This window comes from Embiotoca jacksoni, unplaced genomic scaffold, assembly GCF_022577435.1.
Source record: "Embiotoca jacksoni isolate LCO1_2020_lvr unplaced genomic scaffold, fEmbJac1.0.p SCAF_28, whole genome shotgun sequence".
In the NCBI taxonomy this organism is placed as follows: domain Eukaryota; kingdom Metazoa; phylum Chordata; class Actinopteri; family Embiotocidae; genus Embiotoca; species Embiotoca jacksoni.
This window is the reverse complement of record NW_027185379.1, coordinates 5,670,105-5,696,286: the sequence shown is the minus strand read 5'-3', so window position 1 is coordinate 5,696,286 and position 26,182 is coordinate 5,670,105. Positions and strand designations below refer to the sequence as shown.

The window sequence follows — 26,182 nt, the reverse complement described above, 5'->3', positions numbered from 1 at the left end:
CATACCTTTCATCATTTCCGAGACTGTCATCTAGCATATGACTGTAGACAACTAGGGTCAAATGATGAACTACATCGAGTCACCCAACTCATCTCAAGACAAATGTACAGCTAGACAAACTACTTCATCAAAGTCACCAAGTATATGATGTTGAATAAAGGCTATTTTTTAAGATTGGCTTGGCAGGAAGTCAGACAGAAAAAAAAAAAAAAACAGTTTTCAAAATAAAACACCCATGCGCAGATTCCTGATCGTACAACACATCTCTAACATCCCCGTCTAACCTCGCTGTCTTTCAATCAGGACAAGACATACATTCTACTTCTGCTTCAGGCATTTTCTGTGAAATAGGTACACAATAATAAGGACTATTACTGTTTTTTAATGGCTAATACACAGTATGCTCTATAAACTTTGTCTGTTTGTTACAGCGCGCAACAGTGCACACAAAACAGACCAAAAAGAAACCGTTTAACAGAATTTACCCACGTTAGAAGCACAAAATTCAAGGAAACATGATGAAATCAGGAAGTACGGTATGAAGCCGCACAGAGGACAGAACAGAATAGCATGACAGATCCATCCAGGCAAGTTAGATTTCAATGCTCTAAATTAAACGAGTAAACCAAGCATAATATTAACAGTGAAGTGTTTCGTAGGAGCTTACAAGAGGTACATAAGCTGAACTCTCCTCACTGACCAGAAGGTTGTGCTTTGGTTGACAGGGCGTGCAGTGTTATTTACACCATCTGAGGCTATTCCTGGCGTCCATCTATCTGTCTAATTATCTGCCCTCGGCCTTCTCCCGACCGTTGATTTATTCAGATTTGAATGCCTTCCTCATCGCTGTCCTGGCATCCAGAAATCACCTGCCAGATCACACAACAAATTAAATACTAGCCTGCTCTTCTGGAATAACGATAAGGCTGATTCAGTTGTGCTGCTGCCGAGCAGAGCTGGAGGTCAGCTGGAGGTAAGTGTTAAGTTGCTGCTAGGTAACCGACTTGTTTTGTAGTGCAGAGCAGCTCACTGCATGAGCTCGGCTACGTAAGAATGAGTCTCTATATCACACAATCAGCGTGTTGTACTTTGTGAACAGTATCTCAGATTCTACGTACCTTATGAGCAGAGCGTTATCAGTGACCCTCAGAATACCCTCACGGTTTTTGTTAATCAACTGTTTCACGTATATTAAACGCTTCTAATTGTGACTGTGTTTTTTAATACAGGCGGTGAGGGCTTCCATATAATGAGCTTTTACAGATATCACTTCTTGCTCACTGGGTCCTTTCCCTTTAGATTTTCCGATCAGTTAGCAGATTATGTTGTAGGCTGGGTGTCAACCAGGTGTGTCCAGTATACAGTAAACACAGCCATTATGACTACTGGTTCAATTCAATATGGCCCAGATCAAATGTATGTTGAAGGGACTTGATTTTGTTATTATTATGACAAATGTGTGTATTTTTGTCTCCTTTCCTAAACCGTATGACTTTTTATGATACTGCAAATGAAACTGCTATGACCAGGAAAATGTTCAGACTTTTCTGTCAAAACGGAATCCCCATTATCATCAATTATAAAACTCAGTGGGGGCCCACGTACTATAACTTTGCCTTATTCATAATTAAGCCAGGTATTGGATTCAAATCAGATTAATCTCACAGTTCTTGATGCCTGTTCACAGAGACTATTTAGTGAAAGGTGAGGGAGTTGTTTGCTTTTATATTATCAACTCAAACAAAGTGTTTTTAAACCTATTTAGACTAGACATGAAGGTCTAAATAGGTTAGATATGGACATCTAAATAGGTTAATATGTTGCTTGAATAAAGACCTGATGCTGCACGTAAGCAGTTAGTGATGTAGAGCTTATTTCACATGTAGTTCTCCTGATACTTCAGCATTTGATTGGTGAAGCATTGAGTGTACACTCTTACGAAAGATCCTCGAAGGAAAAGTGTTGGTGTGAGTGCCTGTGTGTTGCTGTGTGTGTCACTCTGAATGAGGGTAAACAAAAACCATGTGGGTTACAACTCATCACTTGTCTGACCTCAAAAATTCAATACCGATGGCCATTATCAAAGAAGAGTCATTGATGCAATGGTAGCTGGTCTGGACACACACACAACAAGGCCACAGCTGTGCAGCGCATGGCACTTACTGATAGCACTTTGTAGTTTGGCTTTCTTGAAGAAATTGTATTTTCTTAATTCCTGTTGTTCTGGGTTTTGTACCCTCATGGTTGAAATGCACTTATTGTAAGTCGCTTTGGATAAAAGCGTCAGCTAAATGAAATGTAATGTAATGTAATGTAACGCACATGCCGCGCAGGCCGTGTGTCCCAGTCCTAAGCCACAAACGTTAGCTATATTTTAAACTTTCACTGCGGGTGACTTTAACTTTCTTTCATGTGAATCACAAAGCTTAATATAAAAAAAAACAAAAAAAAACAGTTCTTGCTTTTGCAGAGGAGCAATTTCTTTCCTGTTTCCTTTTCCTGTTTCCTGCAATAGCGTAGCTATTGCATCATAGCAACTGCAAGCCTATATATTTAGGCCTATATCATAAATATCAGAGCAATTAACAATAGTCTCACCACAAGGTCCATATAGGCTAGTAGCAGTCCTGATGTTGTCATCCGCATCACATAATCTCCACTGACGGATGAAGTTTGCTAATTTTCCATGGATCTGTAAATCCTAATTTTTTTTTAGATTCCCAGAGAATGAAGTCCACTGACTTTGGTGAGCCTATTCACTCACTTCTTTCTTTTTTAACACCACCATAACGGTTGTTCTTGGTTTTTAGTGAAGCACCTTGAAAAAGTTATGATAAAATTGCTTTCGTAATTCCTTAACTTTTCCTTTGATTAATCATCACGTCAAAATTTTGCTTCCTGCAGTGCCTCCAAATACCATTAAAAATAATGATATTCCCATTAGCCTCAGCTATACTTTGTGTAAATGCTAATTTACAAATGGTAGCATGCCAACATGCTAAAACAATAAGGCGATTACCTGCTAAACATCAATATGTTTCAGAATGTCTACCACACAACAATTTGTCAATCAACAGCCAAACTGAAAGCCACATTAGGTGCCACAAATCAGTGGCTCATCTTTCTCCATTGCAGTATGTGATAAAGCCCTGCATTACAATTGACTGTTTTGATTTCCAGCAATCGCATGCTTGAACCTATTCGTTGCTTTCACAGGAATACCACTCTGATCTTTGTGTGAGGCAGAATAAGGCCCCGAGCTCTGGCTGCCACCGTAAGTGTCAGCACTAAGGCCTGCTGGATGATTTATGGGTCAGATACTGTACCAAGAGAATGGTGAAAAGAAGGAAATCCTAGTGAGGATGCTAAGTTTGTCATAACCAGAAAGCCTTACAAATTCTAAGGGAATATTGCACCCTATTCTGATGCCCTAAAGTAAAGCACCTTGAAGTTAAATTGTTTTTATCGCAGGTGATTCAGCTTCCATCTCCATTGGTAAGGGGCATGTGGAAAACATTACAAGACACTCATGTACCTTTATTTGGGCAATAATGTAAGACGGACGGAGTCCAATAAACACAATAACAAACATCATCACAGAAGATCTGTACAAACCAATGAACTTTGCAGCAGTAAAACCAGGTGTTTTTTTGGTCATTGGTACAAAGGGAAATACTAAGACCAAAAATAAGACTACAAAATAAATAAAAGCAACAAGTTAACTTGCTACTCATAAAAATTGTTAATAAATGGCAAATTAGGTCAGCACTCAATAGTTAAATCATGACATTAAGAGATTAATAATATTTAAGGGAATATTTGGGTAACACTTAAAAGTAGGATAATTTAATAGTATATAATATATAGTGGTATTCTTTTGTTTGTCTTGGATATTGGAATTAATTTGGTATCCAATATAATGAAACTGGAATTTATATAGTTTCCCAGTGAAAGTCTGAGGTAACATCACATCATTAACAGTGTCCATGCAGGAGGCCCAAAAAGGAGGCTTTGCAGTTAAAAGTATTTTTACTGTTGAAAACTTTATTATTTACTATAAATTTAGGTACCCATTTTTGACTTTACTCGCCATGTTATGGTTGAAATTATATTCGTGGAATTCTTTTACAATACCTGTTTACAAACAAATACTCTGTTGTTCATTTGTTTACCAGAAACATGACAACTGATAGCCATTATATACATAATATCAAATAATTAATATCATGCATCACCATTTAATCATTAGATCTTTATCTGCCATTTACTAACACTGCTGTGCTAAAATGATGCTTTAATATTTCACTCCTTCAATGTATCATCATGGCATTCAGAGTATATAGCATGTGTTGTACGCACCAATAGAATCACTTTAATTATTGTGTGCACGTGTTGGAATGATTATTTTGTTGTTTTGATTTACTATCTAAATGCAAAATGAAATCAAGTTGAGTATTACAGTATTGTTTGTACATTATATAATTACCAAGTAATGCTAATTGGTGCACTGCAATTACAGGGGCTGCACTACAGGGAATCATACATCCTTAGCAGTAATTAAATAGCTAATTACTGGGCCACCTACCGTGTACAGGAGAAGAACAGTGAAAGATAACTCCCACCTGGCTTGCACGTCTCACTACACTATTCAGGTTTGCAGTTAAAGCAAGACACCCCAAAAAACACACAAGCCCCCTTTGTTAGGTATAAAAACCTCAACTGTGAAAACCTCCAACACACTGATCCAATGCAGGTCTATAAAAATAATCCATTCCCAAACACCGGCAGTAGTGAGCTACAGGGAGAACATGCAGATATGTTTCCACCGCCACAGAGGCATTTAATCGTCACAGCTGTCTTCATGTTGTCAGTAAATAGAACTATACAACAGATATTTAGACACTCCCACACACGTGTCAAAGCAAAATATCAACCAGATAAAATGCACTTTGTCATGAAGTACCAGTAAAACTTTGGTCAAACTAATTATTCTGTATCTCTACACAACATCAAATACAATTTAAGGCAAAAAATCAACCATTCAACGAGTCAAACAACGAAAGGTTCCAAAACATACATTGAAAATATTTCTATTTACAATATTTCCTCATAGAAAAATATGTTCAACTTGCACATATCTTTAAACATGACCACAGTAAGACTCAAATCAACGTCAAGTGCACAAGACAGCATCAGATTTCATCACAAATCTATTGGTTCCAGAGCAGCTGTAATAAATGGATACGAGGGCATCCTGGTGGAGTTTCAACTGGTATTGTGTCTATTATTGTACAATATCCTGCAAGGTACTACCAAGCAACTAAACTACTGCCAAAAATGTCATTACATTACATTACATTGTCATTGTAATTATGTGGGAAACAAATTCTGCTCACTTTTTACATCTGCGTCTATCAATCTGTAAACATATTTGATAAAATAAACATTTTCCGACAAACTATTTGTGTTTAATCTTTCAGTAGTTACAGTTAGCAACAAGCAGCAGCAGTGAACAATCTGCTGGAAAAACAACAAAAAAACTACAAATACAGAAAGATACAACTCTTTGTTTCTGGAGCCAAAATTGCAGCTAAATCAAGAACCACAATGGTATAGTGCAAATGTGACCTCAGGGACCGAGCTGTGCACACCACAGCGCTTCCGCGGCTGCAGACCGGGTCTGAGGCGGCTGTCGAAAGGCATGTTCTGCCTGACTGGTTGAGGGGAAGGAAGGGGGGAAGTAAAGCCAACCACAACGTGAGGGAAAAATGGGAGTGACATAGAAGCAGAGGCTGGCATTCGGCGAGGTTGGTCTGTTTGGGGCTCCAGATTGCAAAAACTCATGTGGAGATTGAACCTGAATGTCACAGTGATTCTGTGTCCAGAGGCTCACGCAGGGACAATGTGTAATAGGTATTTACATCAGCAAAGAGTTAGCGCAGGAGTCACTCCACATGGCTGCCTGTCATCACAGCAGTCTGAATAGGACCAGGGCGTGGTGCAGTATCTGCTGCTCAGGCTGGGGTAAGGTCTCAAAAGCAAAGTACCCACCATCATCACTTTTTTTTTATCCTCTGGGGAATGTGTGTGTGTGTGTGTGTGTGTGTGTGTGTGTGTGTGTGTGTGTGTGTGTGTGTGCATGTGCACGTGCATAAATATGTGTGTATCTGAAGTACATTCTGCCGAGTTTACAATTAGACACAATTTCAGCTTTACACAGACATTCGCGGAAAATTCATTGCAATTCTCGAGCAAATGTTCAAACTTTACAAGACAAAGTGTCATCATCCGCTGAGCAGGTCAGGAAAATGGCAAAGTGTAGAGGGCCGAGCAGGAGGTAAAGCTGAGCTGAGAGGGACACCAGCAGAGGATCCAATGTACATGTACAGCAGGCAGAGGTGACACTGTCAAACGAGAGAGGAAAATTAGTCTCCGACAGTCCAGGAAAATTCAACACATCAATGAGCGCGTGTATGTGGTGTATCGGCATGTTTGTTTCCACGGGCTCTCAGAATGACACAGCTCAAATCACCAGAATCACACATACAATATTTCCAAATCTATAAATGAGTGGATTTCAAGCACCGCAGGATAATTCCAGTTTTCATTTGTATAAGCATCATCATGGGCACATTTACAATCAGTCCTGCTCGGGAACTGCTGCTAATAATAGAATCTCATACTCAGGTTGCCACAGGAATATTCACCAAAAAATAACAACCTGTTTGTTACTTTACCTCATTATTCCCCTCTCTTCTATTTTTCGTATGTGCTTTTACAATTAATCATTCTTATAACAGAAATAATGCCTCTGTGACTAAAAATGTAAAGACTGTAATGTATCACATGCACCGCGTAACATTATTGAATGACAGCCGACGTTTATTGACTTTGTCTGAACTCAACAGTCGTAAGAAAAATCAATCTGTGTTTGTGTCAGGGCTGTGCTGTGGCATTTCAAAACACTCCAGTAAACTCTACTGATTTTACACATCAACCCAAAAAAGGATGAACGGTCAGAATATTTCCCCCTTCATCTGTTCCTCATGAGTCCTCCAAATTCAGGAAAGTGCAGTATTAATCCACTGGAGTACTCTTTTACACTGATTCGCCAACACGAGCAACCAGAATGTTTATTTCACTAAACTACACAAAAAAAAACAAAAAAAAAAAACAATTTTTTTTCCTGCGTTTCATATGCCAGAAAAACATTTAGTATGTTCCAGTATACAGTATGTTAAATGTCGGATGCTAAAAATACCTACGTCCTACTACATCCGATCGTATTTTGCAGTCTGCGGGCCAGCAAGCTACTCTGACTGTTCTGACCCACAATCCTCTGCGTGGCAGAAGATACCTCACAACGACTGAACGACCGAGACAATTAGTGGCGCTAATGCTCCACCGACAAAAAGAAGAAGTAGAAGAAGAAGCATTAAAAGGAATCGTACTCGTTCCAGATCACATCCTTTTTCTTTTTACTTCAAATGTCGCGCTATGGATCGTGATGGATATGACCGAGTGGGTCAAAGTTCAATGTGTATTCCTATGATGGAGTTGTATGTCCCGATTTTATACATACTACATGCAACAGTACATAGTTTGTAAGGGTAGCTGCAGTACGTACTAAAAGAAAAACGACATAGTCGATTTGGAACCATAGACTGTATATAAAAGTAGACGTAGCTACCGGGTCTGAAAAATGAGGCCGATACCAGATGCAATACCACCAATTACCACCAGAGGCTCCATAGACTCATAAAGTCTCATAAAATTCTAAATTAATAATTTTTTTCCACAAGTTTTTGGGGTTTTGCTAGCAAAAGTCACTCTTTCTTATTAGTTTTCTGACAATAATCCATCATTAATTAGAAAATAAACTTTAAAAGCTGTGTTTTAGACTTAGTCTTCAGTATCGTCAGGTTTCCAATCAGATCAGTCAGATCAACCACTCGCTTCTCCTCCCCTAGATCGTCCAAATATGGTCACTTCCTGCTCCAAACCACTTTAAACTACCAAGATGCCGGCCAAAATATGAATTCGAGGCTTCATAACGGCCGATCACAAACATCACTGTTGGTTGCCGCTTGCTCAAAACACAGGGTGTGCCTTTTTACTCCATTTCGTAATTTGAAATAGTGCCGTACAGTAGAGCGGCGCATTGTTCTGTCCCGGCAGCAATCTGCATCACTTGTGAAGGACAGTGTGATCATGCTAAGACACACCCGACCACTTTAACCAGATTATCTTCACAATTGAGTGATAAGCAAATTGCCCAAAAAGACTGTGAATATTGAGTGAAAATAAAATACATTTTTACTGTCCACTGTCATTTTCTCAATTTGAAGCTTGTATATGATTGTTTTTAGCAAATCAGTAAGTGGCCAAAGCTACTAGAAAAAAGACACAAGTTGTGTAAACTTGTAATCATCCTGTACTAAAACAATTAGATGTCACCTTGGCCCCGGACACTAAAACCCCGTTGTTCTCCTCCTCTTCTGTCCTCCTGCAATCCTTCCATCTCTTCTCCAATGTCAGGGAGTGGTGTCTCCACGATGTATGGAGGCACGTCCCCACGCACTCGGTCCCCCTCCTCCTCCCCCGTGGTCCTTATCCGACTCCGGCTGGCTCTGAGCCCTCTCCGGCTTGGGGTTGGGCGTGCACGGCGGGTCGGGCTGCTGGACCGACATGGTCCTTCGCAGGTGGGTGCGTTTACACAGGAAGTCGGGCTTCGCCGAGAGACCGAAGGATCCTTTCCTCAAGACCATACGGACTGAAGGGGATTTCTTGGGTCTGGCTCTGTGCCCAAACTGAAGGGTGGAGAGGTGTGCTGCATAACCCTCGCTCAGGAACTACACAGAGAGAGTGTAAGAAATTCAGAAACAGAGAAGTAAGAAGATTCAATTAAATGGAAAAACAAAACAAAAGGAGGACCTACATTTTTGCAGTGAAATAGGAAGAAAGAAACACTATGAAATGCTCCTTAAGAAAATAGATAAAGGACACAACTGAAGTGTAATACCTGACACTGGTTCTGGTACTTCTTTGAAGGTCGGCCAACAATGTAAATCTGCGAGGGGCTGAGGCCTAGCATGTTGTAAACAGAGATGTCCTTCATGGAGCCATAAGCAGAGTTGATCTTAATGTGACACTGGTGAGAGAGAAAATAACAATGTGTGAGGCTCAACCCAAAGGCGACAACACTGTAAGCTTGGAAAACAGTGACGGGAGTGACAAAGAGAGGAGGGAACAAAATGTTTCCTTTGTTCAGTGAGTGTCAGAGCGATAGTTTTTCTCTCAGTGGTGTACCTCCTGCATGAGGTTCCTGAGGAAGATGGTCTTTTGTCGCAGGGGATCGTGAACCAGGCCTTCGGAAAAGAAGATCATCCCCTGGGGAAAATTGTGCTGCGAGAGCCAGGAGACCACACGCTGTTTCTGCATATCAGGGCGGCCTGTGATGTAGATGATCAGATATCCCAGGTCCTGCCAATGCCTTCATGTGAATACACAACAGCAAACACACATTAAAGTGATTCTTTATCACGGAGAGGACATGCTTCCTTAAAACACCTACGGGCCTGATTTACTAAGATCTCAAAAAAAAAAAGGTACTAAATTGAGTTTTTAAGTTTGCACCCGTTTTGGGGGTGATTTACTAATTGCAAAATTATATCTGCTGCAAATCACTCTTATTAAATGAAGGGTTTGCATGTTTTAAAGTGATTCCAACCATGGACAGTTTGGACGGAAAACAGAACGACCGCGAAAGGAAAAGGAGATTTGATCCGACTGAATTAGAGGTACAAGTGGAGGAGGCCAATAAGCACATTGTTTCGGCTACAGCAAACAAATATAAATATAACAAGAAGAAACGCTACATGGGAGATTGTCAGTGAGAAAATCAAACGCTGTGGGGAAAAAACAAAAGACAGTTGCTGGTATTGTGTGGCTCCTCCTTCTTGATGGCTATAAATCTTCATTCAGATCATTCAATGACTCAAAAATGGCATCGTTGGACAGACAGATATGTCGAAATCATTTTTGCCTCTGACATCTCAGAATGGCTTACACGGTTGTAAAAACATGTTCTCTACGTATTCTTTGGATCAGCTCAGGACATTTTTCTGTGGGTGGTGTAAAGTTTGCACATGCAAAGAGTAAATCAGGCCCATAGTGTTCATACAAGCATACACAACCGCTACTCCTTTCTCCTGAGCTCCTTTTAATCACTCAAGATGTGTATTATATTCACACACACACACACACACACACACACACACACACACACACACACACACACATACTCCCACTCATCCAGAGACTGTTACCTGACGACGTCAACGGCTCCGGGGCGGACCTTGGGGTCACTGCCCATGATGGATACGCTGGCAGCAAAAGAGCCGTCGATGCTGAAGACCACACACTCCATGCCCCGTGGCAACACAGTCAGGTAGGCCTCTGCACACGTTTGATCCCCCCTTGAGATTGACAGAGAGAATTTACATTAAAAAAAAAAAAAAGAGAAAATGCAGCTGCCACACATAGTTGTTACTCCCTTCGAAGCCACCATTTACGCTCCACTCTCGAGCAAGAATGTCACACACAAGCACAGCAGGAGCAGGAGTATACAAGTCAATTTCACAATTCTCTCCTTTTCTTTGCATTTCTACGTCTTATTTGACAACGCAGCACTCGAGAGGGCGAGCTCCATGAATGCTTACTTGACAACCATTTTAATTGGATACACTCCCAGGCCCAGCTTCTTGCTCTTGGGTATGGTGTATGCGACTCTGCCGCTGCTGTTGGTCAGCTCTGTGTCGAAGTGCACCCAGCGTTCAGACTGAGGTTGTGTCATCAGCAGAATGTCCACCTAAGAGGGGCCGGGTAGTTCAACAGGTTCACATCAATGTCAAGTTTATGATAAAAAACAACAAAAAAAAAACATATACAGCATATAGTAATAAATCATATTGGTGCTTTTCACCTTTTCTCCCGTCAGAGTGACCATGTCCAAGGGGCCATACATGAAGCGACCAACCAGAATCTGGAGCCCATCCTCCGTGGCAATGACGTCATTAACCCTGTGGTTGGCTGTGACGTTCTACAGTTCAAGGCATGAAGGAGCACCACATTCGTCATTCAGGGCACTAACATCACCGTTTTAAGCCATAACAGTACTGTAAGTTATCTGTGGGGCTCTGACATGAGTTACTCAGTGTGACAGGTGATTAAATGGTCTAAAAAAGCTACTAAGTGGAGTTTGAGTTGAGATTATTTTATTACTCATAACAATCCTAATTCCCATGAATTAATTCCCCTCCTTTGTGCTCAAAACCTAATGAAGCCTGAAGGAGAGTGTGAGTTCACCAAGCAGAGCCTCAGGTGTAAAACATGAAAATAGATTTAAAGCTGCTACGTAAGTATTTTCATATCAACAATGATTCAAAGGACCACTGTTAAATCACAGGTTTTAAAGACCTAACCTCACCTGACATCCTCACATGTACATGTAACTGCCCTTCATACCACATGCGGGCTGTGTCATGTTGATGGAGACTCCCAGGAAGTTATATAACACCACCTCTTTTTCCCTTCAAAACACCAGAACAAAGAGAGAAGCTCTATCCCTTTGTTTTGCTGCCTTTAAGAGGACAGAAAGGCCAATTTCAAAGATGCATTAATCCTGTAAATTAAGCATTCTTACCCTTAATTACTTTACACATTCAGCCATTTGTTAGTGCTGACATTTGATTTCATATTTAAAGGAATATTTTTGTCTTTGTTTTTGATACTTTCTTTCATGTATAGAAAAAAAAATCCATCCATCCATCCAAATTTCAACCAATTTAGAGTACGGTTTAATACACACTGCTGGACTTTGGGTTTTTTAAATGATCACTAATGAGCTTTCAAATGTCTCTGAAACAATATTGCTGATATATTTATCAGATCTCATTATTTCCCATCACAATATTGCAGCGCTTATGTCTGAAGCAAAAACACTTAAATTTAAGTGCTGCTTAGCATTAACATATCCAATTTCCTGTTCCACAAAGGTTGTCGTCCAATTGATCATTCTCAGTTACAATTAGCAGACAATTAAACAAGCTAAGTTGACATATTCTCGGGTGCATTGGTGGCAAACTTCTGTGGAAACATTACATTCACGTTTTTTTACGACAATGACAATGAGATCTCTTGGTATTGTTGGAAAAACTTTACACCCAACAAATCTATATTGTCTTCTCACATTATTTTACAGTCCAATCTTGTCGTTATCCTAATATTCAATATTTCTTTTAGATTAGTTATCTTTTTTTTCGTGAATAAGCGGGAAATAATTATTACAGAATATACTTTCAAGCGTAAAATATTGATCGAGGATGCTTTCAGGAATAGTGTCATCAGACGGTGTTTTCAAACACAATTTGCCATCTTGATTACTTCTGTCTCTTCATCCCAGATTGATAGTCCTTTATTGGGGTCATACCATTGGTTTCAGGACTTCTCTTTGAAGGTTGCTCTTTATGATGACCAATCAGGCGCCTCCCTGATGAGGTTGTGTAATGTATGTGATTTAAAGTGCCTAAAACTTTTGCGCAATGCTCTACAATGCTATACACCTCAGGCTCGGTTAGACAGCATGTAGGATGAGTATGCAGCAGCTTCTGTGTCTGCCTGAGCTATTGTGAGGCTCCTCTAAAATCACTGGAGGTGTCCGTGCAGAACCAGTCTTCACTTTGAGACACACAATGAATGGAAAATGTCAGTTTCCTGTGCTTTAGGAGCCACATCTCCAGATTTTAATGACCATCTGAATACCTCGGAACTTGCAAAAAAAAAAAACTTGTTAAGTCTGTATTATGCTTTTATGTTATTTTCTCTGTATTCACCCAGTACCTCAAATGGAGCCAGCAGAGAAACACTAATTCCTAAATCTGTTCTTAGTAAGGCTGCATTTTAATAGCACATTATGAGCACTATGATGTATAATTCAGACTCTACTGTGGACCACCAAGACAGAAATCTTAATTTTCGTCCCAGCTTTTCTTGCTTTTTCTCTTAGCTCTTAGTATCATAGGAAATTTGACTTTGCATACCTGCTCTTTTTTTTTTTTTTTAACAATCAGCTTTAGACTCACTAAACAACCCAATATCACAGCAAAGCATGAAATTGACACACCGGTCCACTACAGTAAAACTTGAGATAGCCACACTTTGCGCTGTCAAGGTGTAAAACATATTTACATGCGTGGAAGTTTCACGCTTTCAAAATGACGAACTTTCACGCCCAGACAGCCCAAAGCTTTTTCACGTTCTGCTGTAGCGGACGAGTGAGTCTATTTCACACTTTGCCATGATACTGGGTTGCACTAAAACATGGTTGTTGCCCAGTAGATATTGCTTCATCGCTCATTCCACATTGGTTCACATGAGGTAAAATGTGCGCTTTTTAAAATATACAATCAAGAGAGACAAATTATGTAAACACAAACATAATCACCCTCACAGATGAATAACTTCACCAAAACAACATCGATAAAAGCAATCTGTTTAGTCCATCTTTGTTTAATGCTGTGGTTTTATCAGGAGTAGGAGGCTGTGATGGTATTTTGTTTACTTCAAAGTGCTGCTGTTTATTGCCAACTCTCGATGAATGATAATGGAGCATCTGCACATGACAAATACTGCTAAGTGCTAATGTGATCAACCGTAATGTTGTATTTTTACTGTTTCACCACACCACCTAATGAAAATTGATTTAAAGGATTTGACATTTAACAAGGAAGTTTAACATTTCCAGCTGCTATCCTGCATTAGCTTTGTCGACAGTAAATTATGTCAGCACGAGGACTCCAGTCCTGTGATGGAAAGCACACATATATGCACACATCTGTGCATGCACATACACGAACATAAAGTAGATGGAACATCACAGCCTGCTACTGTGTGGCTCGAGGAGGGCTGACAGAGGTCAATATCTTGTTAGTTTTTCCTTAAGAAGTCTATGCGTGGGCATATGTGAAAACAACACTAACAAGCAACATTTGGCTCAGTATCACCATCTACTCATAGACAGAAGTGTGGAGGACACAGGTTATGAGTGAGACACCTGCCTGGCCTGTGAAACTGCAGCTCACAGCACAAGAAACAATAGCCACACTAGTGGTCCCTCTCCAGCTGGGACAAATATGTCTCACCACGCCAAGGAACATCAGAAATAGACGCCAAGTCCCTGAATGGTACCACTTTGCAGCAGCTGAGCTGGCTGTGCCCAGATTGAATCAGCACGGAGCTGCTCTAAATCTCAACATCCTGAATTGTATTCAGGACGGGGCAATTTCTCACACACGAACATAATAAACACAGCTCTTAGCAGAGGTGACGCATAAACGAGATGACGCTGAAAAAAGAAAACCTTCAAACTCAAAGATATGTTTCCATTGTACCTTGGTTATACAGTTCTATTTATAGCCCCATAAAAAGCAACGGTCGCTAACTTTGTGTCTTTAGAAAATGAATAGCAGTGTCACCTTGACTGTTCTCCACGGCGAGGCTCAGAAGCATCAAGTAATTGCGTGTGTCTGCCCACTTTTGTGCTTAAAGATGAATGTGTGGGAGTATTTTAGAAGGTGAAGGTATTTTTGTATCCTTATTATGCAATCAAAAAACAAACAGTTTTGAGAGTAAATTTTTAAATTTATAATATTTATAAATTTGTTTACAATTTTATTCTCGGTGCGAGAAATTTGCTCTCAAAACAGTTTTTTTGTTTACATATTAAAGACACAAAAATACCTTCATAATATTCAGGTCAGAGACCATTAATGCACGACACAGCGCTGAAGCACTGCGACTTCAGCTGGTAAAGATAACTGTATTAATAGTTGGAATATATGCAAGGCCATTGCGGCAGCCTGATGCGATGCTTTAAAGCTTTTTTTGGACATTGAGGAAAATGAAAGCATTAATGGAGACATTAAGAGCTGTTTTCTGAGAAGAGGAGAGAAAACACATGTTGTTTACATCATGGTATGTCAGGAACTCTCCCATTGTTGACTGTTGTTCAGCAGTTATGACCCAAGCCCAAGAAAAACTATCTCTGCTGTGTTTGTGGGGGCGAGTATATCTGGGAATTAGAAGCACCTTGGAGACAAAATCCCAGGATATAAAATATATTGTGACTGAGCTAAAGTCCTTTGTCAAAATATTCATGAAGTTGTTCACATAAAGTTGAAATATGAGCTTTGAAAAATTACCTGAGCAACTATAAATTCACATGTCTGTTAAATTTTTTTTCCATCAGAGCAAACTGGGACAAAAGGATATTTATACTTTAAAAAAAACAAAAATAAACACTGAATAATTCCTTACCCTTAGTTTGACATGTGTCCTCCTTCTGAGCCATTTTTCTCGTGGGCTGGAGGGAGAGAACGGAGCCGAGTTCAAGTTGTCTGCTTCCTGGGTTTTCAAACAGTCACATCGCATGAGCTGCCGATTGAACACATACAAGAGCAGGCATTTTATATCCTTCCTCTCAGCAAACAGGACATATTTGCTGTTTATCAGCAGTGACCTTGGTCTCAGAAAATAAAATAATAATGTACAATATCTCCAATCAGAGGTCTTAAAAGAAAATCTACCATCATATTTAAGCATCATAAATCATAATTCTAATGGAAAGCCTTTGCCTTTGTGACAGATTAAGGGCGACGGGTTGATTTGGAGTACTTGTAGAAAATTACTCACTACTTGAAAGAGCACTTGCATTTCATTTCACACGCAGTTACTGGGTGGCTTGGACCATAAGATGCTCCTCGTTTTAGAACAGTGGAAGAAATTCTCTTAAATATGTTGAAATTTGGGCGGCACGGTGGTGCAGTGGTTAGCACTGTCACCTCACAGCAAAAAAGTTCCGGGTTCAAATCCGGTCCTGGGCTTTTCTGTGCGGAGTTTGCATGTTCTCCCTGTGCTTGCGTGGGTTCTCTCCGGGTTCTCCGGCTTCCTCCCATCATCCAAAAACATGCACCTCAGGTCAGGTTACCTGGCGCCGCGCTAGTGGCAGCCTGCTGCAGCAGCTCCCCCCTGAGAGCCCCCCTGCTGTAGTGAAGAAATTTCCCCTCGGGGATTAATAAAGTGAATAAAATCAAAATCAAAAATCAAATTTGACAAACGGAGGTGCGTGATCTGGCTTTGTTTGAACCTGTCCGAGACCCACAGATGACATCATTGTCTTTCGGAGGCTGTGGCGGCTGGGTCTTAAAGCTTAAGTTAAGATCATCTGCTGCTGCCAACCATGTCACACTAGCTTGTTGGAAGGGGGCTAAAAACCTCGCCTCAGAGTGCTGAGCTGCATCTCAAATTAATCTACAGGTTCTCAGCTTTCAGATACTGTATATCACCTCTATGACGCAAATACTGTTGACCTGCTATTTCCCCCTGAAGATCCTCTGTCCTGTCTGTCCCCTAATAAAAAAAAACAAAAAGTGGTCTATGGTGGGTAAAAAAATTAAGAAGAATCATGTACTTTTTGCTCAGCTCTTACATCTAATGACTCTAAAAAACATTGTTTGTTAGTTTATTTTTAGGACTTTGTATTTCCTTTGTGCTCCACTTATTCCCCTTACAATATTTCAGAAGACATGACAACAGACAGTGGCAGGGTGAATACATGTTTTTCTTCTGTAGGTGCTCTGCTTTTTAATGAACATGATTTTAATATGACATAGTGTGGTACGCAGTCTTTGCTGGTGTCTCAGGTTTCAGTCAACATCCTTCTCATATTCATCATCATAATTTGAGATGGGAGAAATTTAGGTCAGAGTCTGTAGTTGAGCCTCTGAGTGGTGCCACTTCTACCAAGAGATGTAAATGTATTCTTTAATTGTAAAACAGTAGCCGCATGTTGTTGTTATTTAGCCTTTCTTAAGGTTTTGAAAAAAATGTGTCAATTGTATTTTATGAAAACTGTTGGCGTCTGCAGTGGGATGTTGCAGTTGGTATATGGTCTGAAAAGTTAGGGAACCTCTAACGAAGAAGAAACTTCTCCCAGTTTGTAAAACCTGGTGGAGAGAAAACGATAAAACCATCAGAAAGGTCTCTCCTACCTGCCGGAGAACAAAAGCTGCTACGTCAGTGGATTCCCAGTAGGAGGCGTGAAAAAGGTGAGGCAGAGCCACGGTTGGGAACGATGTGAGCACATCGGGGCAGTACAGAGCATAGTCCAGCCTCTTGGAGCCCCACCAGCTGCTGGAAACTGAAACATATACATGAGGAAATCTGAGGCCATCTTACAAAACTTTATCAATTCACATTCATCTCTGGCAGATAAAAGAAAGAATGTTTCTCTAATCCCATCGCACTCACTGTCAGTGATGGTGTTTCCCAGCTGGCCCAAGGAGCAAATCGATATTTCGCTCTCCACACTGGTCACGCTGGCTCGACGACCTCCCTCATCTCCTTCAGTCTTTGCCTCGGAGGACTGTTGTGAAGCTGGACCTCCGTGAGACTGCTCTCCTTGCAAAAACACATTTGGGTGGCCTTGAATACTTTCTGCTATAGGGACGGAGACGGAAAGACAAAAGACAAGGACAAATGGAGAGGGGAGGGGAAAAGAAATGCTTTAATCACACAACAACGGACTGTCCTGAGTCGTTCAATCAATGCTTTGATTCGCCTAATAAGACAGCCTCTCGCTGCGTATCGATCTGCTTTGGGTTTTATCAAGGAAAACTAAAGATAAGCACTAAATAGGATTAATACAATGACAGCTGATATGGTGCATCTACTCTTCATGGAACTGCATCCATTTTGTTGGTTTTGTATTTGGTATTGGCTTTAGAAGTCCAGAAAAGCATCTTGCTCTTGGCTCTTGCTGAGAAGTAGAATCATGTATCAGGTCGGGCTTCTTTTCTCCCACCAGCGAGTCTCCATGCAGCGTTTTACTATTTGTTCGGTGATAATACTGTATAAGAAAATTAGAGTTTTCCCTGGAGACCTGGTTTCAGTCGACATCATGGATCTAGTTGTTATTCCCAAAGTCACTGAGCAGAGATGAAGCATATATTACATCAATAATTTAACAGTTGGAGAGGCAAGTGTCTACCAGCTCAGTTCAATAGCACATTTATCTCAAACCTGGCAATACATCCTGGGCACAAAAGAAGAGAGACTCGTTCTGAATGTAATTCAACTTCTACCTAACAGTATCACCAAGAAAATAGTAAGTTCAACTGCAAAAATAGATGAAGTCTGTCTCTTTGTTGAGAACTCCTACACTGTTTCCTCTTCTACCTTGTTTGAAAATCAAAATGTTTTTTTATGTAACTAAATTGAAGAGGAGTTATTATCCTGTTAGCCATGCTGAGTATTGTGCAGCACATCTATTGTGAAACTGGCTTGACATGTCTGAATGAGCCTCTACTCTGTCATTACACAGTGTGCTAAAGATGTAATGTTGACCCCGACACGTTACATGATTGCGATTGGCCTCGGTGCAAATATTGTTCTTCGGCCCCCTCTCGCTCGTGTACACACACATACACACATTTAGCCTACGCGGTTAACTTCTTATCCATTTGCTTCTTGTCAAAAGAAAAAATATCACAATGTTGACACGTTATCACAAATGAATGGGAGGAGTTGAACAAACAAACAAGCATTTCCCAGCATGCCTTCTCCCTTTAAAACTTTTAACATTATGTGATAAGTAAACATAGTAGCCTATTTATTTTTAATAAAACATAATTCCTTGCATGTGACTCTTCTATGCCCCAGTGTGCTGCACTGTTTGCACCATCCATTATAACAGCCTAGAAGTTACCTTCTATCAACTATTCCAGACAGCTGAATGGGATTTCAAGGGGAGACTCAATGCACAGATGACCTTCCTGCGATATAATAACAATTACCATCTCCCATTTACTGAAATACACATCAATCTAGTGGGACGTGATAGGGTGGATGTAAGGTCCAGCTGTGGAGCTGGATCAGGCAACAGCATGGCGGAGGAGAGCTGAGATAAAATGATAGCAAGTGTGCTGGCTTGCCTGCAAATGAACCACCTAAACACATCATGTCTGGGTTGGCCTTTTATGAGAGCGGATTCTGCAGCATTTTTGGTAAGAACAGATTCTCCTCAGTTTTCACTGACACAACTTTCTGTGTTTACATCAAACCAAACACAAACAATCCAAATACAACTTCCGCTCGTGGATGGCATGTGTGCGCCTGCCTGTTCTTAATATCTGTAACGAGCCATCAGTTTGTAAAGACGTGTGTCAGATTCATCACCCAGTGTAGCAGTTTGGTTTGTGGAGCAGACGGTCATTTACATGTTCACACTTTCCCTGCTGACTGCTGGACTGCCTATAAATAAACCCTGAGATGTGTGCGTGTTTGGTTTGGGAAGGATCAGCAGCCGCAGCAGAATACAGATTACTCGCCGCTCTCTGAGACATGAAGAAGAATCAGGTGCAATTAAAAGATACATATTGAGTTCAAGTCAAAGTTATTACTCTGGATGACAGATTTTCTGTGTCGTTGATCTTCTTTTGATTACGTAGGGGCAAAAAATATATTTTTGCATGAAGAAATAAGCATTATTAAAGGATTGTGTGGGTGTGTGATAAAGAATTGTTTAGTAGGTTAAAGTAATCTAGATCAGGTTAAAATTATGAGTGTGTACTTCTATAACTTGTTATGGGGATAAAAATCTGTTTACACACTATTGTGAGAACTCTTCTTCCTTTCAAAATAAAAGCAAAACTTCATATATTACATCATTACGTATTAGGGTGAAAATGTGGTTTAAGATGTGTGGTTTAGGTAAGGGTTATGTAAAAGAGTCAATTCAATATGTTGTCATCTGAAGTTATGGAAATACAGCTGTGTGAGAGAAAAAGAGAGATGCAGTGACAGAAAGTAAAGGTGTACAGACACAGTACAGCATATTGATTTTTGTATTATATTGATGAAACCATGTCGATATTTTATGATTATAATGCAACATGCCAAAACATTTAAAACATTTGCCATCTCTTGCCTACTCAATTTAGATTTTTCCTGTTTGATATTACAGAAAATTTCACAACAAAATAACATTCTAAATAAAATAGATCTGTGCTACAATTAAACATAAAAAAGGTTAAGAAGAAGAAAGGTATTCACAGTTTTAGATTTAGATATGTTCAGTTGATTTGCAGAAAATATGGTACCATTTTTGAAGCTGCTCTTTTATAGCAGTCTTGGACAGTTTAGGTGAAGTGGTACTTCTGCATAATATTGCGTCGTTATCTCATGATGAGCTGCAGTGTTCAGATCATTGAGTTTTTATAATTTTTTGGTGTTTTTGTTTTAATGAGATTGGGCAGAGTTTCTGAAATTATACTGATTGAATGCCTCTTTCTAGGGCTAGGAATCCCGTGTCGTTAATAACTCCCTCAAAATGATCTGTTTCGACAGTTATAATGATAACTGCCTGCCATTCAAATCCTTCTGCTTTGTTGCTTACAGCTGAAGTTAAGGTCCTTGAATACACTATATATATCTTTTGCAGCGATGTGTGCACGTACGCACGCACGCACGCACGCATGCACACACACACACACACACACACACACACACACACACACACACACACACACACACACACACACACACACACACACTCACTCACTCAACAATCTATTATCATTAACGAGCCCTTCCCCGAAACTCTCAGAGGAGCCTTATTCTCTTCCAGTCTCTGGAACGTTCGCACTGTTCTGTCTTTCCTTCACAGCACAATGAGCAGAGAGAGGAAGAGATGCAGAGAGAGAGAGAGAGAGAGAGAGAGAGAGAGAGAGAGAGAGAGAGAGAGAGAGATTATTTGAAACATACACACACATCAAATTTCTATAGATTTGTGCTGGGGAAGAAGAGCAGCATCAAGATCTGTGAAGGTTGGGAGGAAAGGTGAGGCTAGGTGTTGACGAAGACAACAAAGAGTACACGCATGCTGTACAAGTGTGATGGTAGATCAGAGAAGAAAACGTGGAATAAATTCGCACACACAGTGGTGACAGATAAAAGGAGGTCTGAGCAGAGAATACATAAAGTGAGGGTGGATGGTTCCATCGTGGCGATGACCTCTTAATGCAGCAGCTTCCCCCTCCAACCTCCTGCTTCGCTCTGAGCTGCACGCTCATTCGCATCTTTTTAGCAAAAAAGACATCACCATCTTCACATTAGAACATCATTAGTCCTACGATCAATACTGATAAAAATGACTGTAAATTCCATGTGCAGTTGCTGTCTTGGAGGATGATCACATTTCCCATTGGACCATAGCTGGCAATCAATAAGAAGAGGGCTCATTCTCCCGATATTAGCAGCATTCATCATAATAAAAGCTCCACTGTTGACGGGTGCTGATGTCAAAGTCTTACCCACAGGAGCCATATTTGATTGTCTCTCCATGCCTTCATAACATCTAATTACCATATTACGGAGAAGGAAATGGCTTATGTGTGCCACTCTTTCTTCTGTGTGTCTGTGCCTTCACCTGTCTATGCTTTTTAATTTAACACATAATTGGACAGCATCCAAGCTCGACCAACGGAACAATGAGGCAGACCCATAATTAAAATCCGACGTAGCTGCAAGCCTATGCTGTGGACGTCTGCTTTTACACTCCATCACCTTTATCAGCGCTGCAGCCTCAACGAGGTGTCAAGAACCTCGGTTTGTGACAGGCGGAGCAGCATTGAATTCATAAAAAAAACAGCTTGGGAACTCAGTTCACGCTGGTAAAAACAGACATTTGTCAGATCTTTTTTGTAAACAAGTCACACAGAAGAGAAACACGAAGATTACTCATTGGTTCCACGTTTAAACAATATATAATCTGGGGTGACTTACAGTGCATCCGGAAAGTATTCACAGCGCTTCACTTTTTCCACATTTTGTTATGTTACAGCCTTATTCCAAAATGGATTAAATTCATTTTTTTCCTCAAAATTCTACATGCAATATCCCATACTGACAAAGTGAAAATAGTTTGTTTAAAATTTTTGCAAATCTATTAAAAATAAAGAACGAAAATATAACGTACATAAGTATTCACAGCCTTTGCTCAATACTTTGTTGAAGCACCTTTGGCAGAAATTACAGCCTCAAGTCTTTTTGAGTATGATGCTATAAGCTTGGCACACCTATTATTGGGCAGTTTCTCCCGTTCTTCTTTGCAGGACCTCTCAAGCTCCATCAGGTTGGATGGGGAGCGTCGGTGCACAGACATTTTCAGATCTCTCCAGAGATGTTCAATCGGGTTCAAGTCTGGGCTCTGCCTGGGCCTCTCAAAGACATACACAGAGTTGTCCAGAAGCCATCGCTTTGTTATCTTGGCTGTGTGCTTCGGGTCGTTGTCCTGTTGGAAGATGAACCTTCGCCCCAGTCTGAGGTCCAGAGTGCTCTGGAGAAGGTTTTGATAAAGGATGTCTCTGTACATTGCTGCATTCATCTTTCCGTCCATCCTGACTAGTCTCCCAGTTCCTGCCGCTGAAAAACATCCCCACAGCATGATGCTGCCACCACCATGCTTCACCGTAGAGATGGCATTGGCCAGGTGATGAGCGGTGCCTGGTTTCCTCCAAACATGACGCTTGGCATTCAGGCCAAAGAGTTCAATCTTTGTTTCATCAGACCAGAGAATTTAGTTTCTCGTGGTCTGAGAGTCCTTCAGGTGCCTTTTGGTAAACTCCAGGTGGGCTGTCATGAGCCTTTTACTGAGGAGTGGCTTCCGTCTGGCCACTCTACCATACAGGCCTGCTTGGTGGAGAGCTGCAGAGATGGTTGTCCTTCTGGAAGGTTCTCCTCTCTTCACAGAGCAACGTTGGAGCTCTGTCAGAGTGACCATCGGGTTCTTGGTCATCTCCCTGACTAAGGCCCTTCTCCCCCGATCGCTCAGTTTGGCCGGGCGGCCGACTCTAGGAAGAGTCCTGGTGGTTCCAAACTTCTTCCATTTACAGATGATGGAGGCCACTGTGCTCATTGGGACCTTCAATGCTGCAGACATTTTTCTGTACCCTTCCCCAGATCTGTGTCTCGATACAATCCTGTCTCGGAGGTCTACAGACAATTCTTTGGACTTCATGGCTTGGTTTGTGCTCTGACATGCACTGTCAACTGTGGGACCTTATATAGGCGGTGTGTGTCTTTACAAATCATGTCCAATCAACTGAATTTACCACAGGTGGACTCCAATCAAGTTGTAGAAACATGTCAAGGATGATCAGTGGAAACAGGATGCACCTGAGCTCAATTTTGAGTGTAATGGCAAAGGCTGTGAATACTTATGTACATGTGATTTTTTTCATTTTTGATTTTTAATAGATTTGCAAAAATTTCAAAAACATTTATTTCACATTGTCATTATGGGGTATTGTGTGTAGAATTTTGAGGGAAAAAAATGAATTTAATCCATTTTGGAATAAGGCTGTAATATAACAAAATGTGGAAAAAGTGAAGCGCTGTGAATACTTTCCGGATGCACTGTATGCGTGATTTGCACTGTATAAATAAAACTGAATTCAATCAATACCAATATATCTGGTGGCCAATTTTCCGGTCCGGCTTCCATTACGCAACTGCTTTCCAATAGCCTCATGTAAACTCAATTAATGACCGCTGTGAACACGACTGGTGAAATAAATCAATTACACCCCCAGTAGAGAATTCTGCTGCCTATTTTAAAAGGTGAGTGTTTCAAGCAAAGAAATGGACAAAAGTGTCTGCCACTGTGAAAAATGCCTTAAAGTCCAACACCACTGAGGGCCACTAGAGGCTGGCCCCAAAAAACCTCTGGTTCCATATGCTAATATTCAAGATTTTTCAAGTCACTAATGTTTTTCCATAGGTCATAATGGTGAAATTTGGTTAATTCACTCCTTCTGATTAGTGTTCTGGTGTTCCTTCTGAAAATAATTCAAATTTTAATTAAATATTAGACAAAGAAAAGTGTGTTTGGGGGCGTGCCTGGTTTGATCGACATGCCTAGGGTGCAGTGAGGCTTTTCCTGTAGGTGGGCGAGCATATTGTTCTCTCACTACTTGCTTTCCGTATTTCTTTATAATTGCATAAAAGCGTTTTATAATTCTTTATGTCTTATCTTGGTATCTAGGTTGCTGGTCGCAGGCTGTTAGTTAGCACATTCAATTCCTCTCTGTCCTACTTTCGCTCAGGGATGTAGGTGGATAGAGAGGCAGCGGAACCAGGCTATGCATGATAAGGGCTGTTTAGAGCGAGTTTCTGCGTCCCAAAAGTGGGCTAAAACATGCTTCAAATAAATCACTGGCTAATTAAGAACTAACCGATTGTTCACATACTGTGCTTGATCCTCAGAGAGCCGTGTCAGGCTAAAGGTACCGCACCGCCAGAAGATTAAGTGTAATTACTTCAAACTGCAGGCTCTGAGACCAGAATTTAGCCCTGCAGGACAAACTCACACAGATGGGATCAAGGCTTTTTCTGGCCTGTATCTGTGTACTTGTGCGCCGGTAAAAATCCACATTACCAAGTCATAGAATCTGTCTGCCGCTGTGATCTAGTCCCACTAACAGAATTCCTCCAAGGATTCACAGCAGCTTTGAAATGCAAAAGGTTATTATACAAGACAATTATACCAGAAAATAAATTGAGCAATAAAATATTCAGAAGCAGTTCTCCCACACTTGTAAATTGATTTCCCCCTCCTACCGATGAGCACCGAGCGCCCGTCTCCGAGTGGGTAGCGCTGGTAGCGTGGTACAGCAAACGGTGGCAATTTGTGGAAGGGAGGCTGCAGCAGCGGCTCCAGTCTGGAAGCCGAAGGGTCCGAGGGGTAAAACAGGTTGAAAATCTGAGAGCAAGCTGGATGAAGCTGGCTCACTGAGGGTCAGAAAACACAACGGACAAACATTACCGCTAGAAAGGCACATATGGGTGATAGTCTGTTGTGTAGCAGTGCTAGATTTAAAACAATGTCTGACTGAGCATGTTTTACTTTTGGCTATATAGAAAAATTAAATCCAGGTGACAATAACTGTCTCTAAACTGTGCCCACTGTCAGAGGAACCTGTTTGCTTTTAGTTCTTGAACAAGTTCACAGGAGTTCAAAATGCACTTTAAATCATATTTTTTGTATTTATAAGTTTCACTTGTCATCCAACATTTATTTGTATTTGTTGATGTTATCTTGTTTGTTAATGTTATGTTGATACTTTTATGTTTTTATGCTTCTACTTCCTGTTTCCTGGGGGAAGGTTTTTGGTTGCACATCACTTTTGTTTACTTTGTGGGCCTTTGCCAAGACCCTTAACACAAACACTCAAATAAATGGAGTGATAAAATCAAAGCAAAATTCCGTCTGAACTAGCTTGATCCATTTTAAAGTGTTGGGATTATTTTCTCAGAAACTTTATGAAATGACAAAAATGTATAGCAATCTAATGTTATTTGTAGCCCTTCTAGTACACTTCAATGGTGATTGTTGTAAGTGATTCTTACCATGGACGGCCGGCAGCACAGTGCGTCTCATGGCCAACACGAGGCCCAGCGGACAGCCGAGCAGGAAGCAGTCAGACACCTCGAAATCAAACTGGCCCGGGTTCAAAAGCAGGCTGGCGCTGCTGCCCCCGCACACCCCAGCGCTCTCCTTCATCAGACTGGGGATTAGACAAATAAATCAGGGTATTATAATTTGCAGTTACGACACAATATACTTTTTTTTCTCACTGCTGACTACCCGCTCTCTTACATGTGTCATCAATTGGCAAGCTTCATGCTCATGGATGCTAATTCAGTAGCTTCTCTTTGGCAGAATGGTATTTTATTGGGATGGCCACCGAGAATCACGACTAACTAACAATGCGAAGGCATGTAAAGATTTTATGAAATGATCATTCATTTTGTAATAAAACAATAAAATGTGCATCATTGGGATGTACCTCAGAGTCCTCAGACTATGCAGAAGAAATACTTTGATGTTTGTTCTTCACTTTTAACATCTCTGCTTTATATGAAAAATGTAAGAAGTAATTAACACAGAAATATATTTTTTCAAAGAGTATTTTACTCATCTGCCAGTATAACAAAGAATGACCAAGTCCAGGCTGTAGGATTGGTCTACAATGAAGCACTTTATCTAAAATAACAGCAGGTGTAA

At 40.6% G+C, this 26,182-nt stretch overlaps 1 protein-coding gene across 5 annotated transcripts in view; it reads right to left on the bottom strand.

The window, feature by feature from the left end:
• Positions 1-3,516: 3,516 nt before the first annotated feature.
• Positions 3,517-26,182, bottom strand: part of pitpnm3 (PITPNM family member 3) — an 87,272-nt gene continuing 64,606 nt past the window's right edge. For 3 of the 5 annotated variants that reach the window (XM_069161367.1, XM_069161369.1, XM_069161368.1), the window contains 12 exons: positions 25,525-25,682; positions 24,736-24,906; positions 17,368-17,556; positions 17,109-17,257; positions 15,376-15,492; positions 10,985-11,101; positions 10,722-10,870; positions 10,329-10,478; positions 9,310-9,493; positions 9,023-9,151; positions 8,458-8,852; positions 3,517-6,404 (listed from right to left, as the gene is read on the bottom strand). In XM_069161367.1, the coding sequence (XP_069017468.1) occupies positions 8,535-8,852; positions 9,023-9,151; positions 9,310-9,493; positions 10,329-10,478; positions 10,722-10,870; positions 10,985-11,101; positions 15,376-15,492; positions 17,109-17,257; positions 17,368-17,556; positions 24,736-24,906; positions 25,525-25,682 (1,831 nt within the window). In that variant the 3' untranslated portion in view covers positions 3,517-6,404; positions 8,458-8,534. The remainder of the gene's footprint in view (positions 6,405-8,457; positions 8,853-9,022; positions 9,152-9,309; positions 9,494-10,328; positions 10,479-10,721; positions 10,871-10,984; positions 11,102-15,375; positions 15,493-17,108; positions 17,258-17,367; positions 17,557-24,735; positions 24,907-25,524; positions 25,683-26,182) is intronic. The other 2 variants (XM_069161370.1, XM_069161371.1) reach the window with 2 other exon arrangements.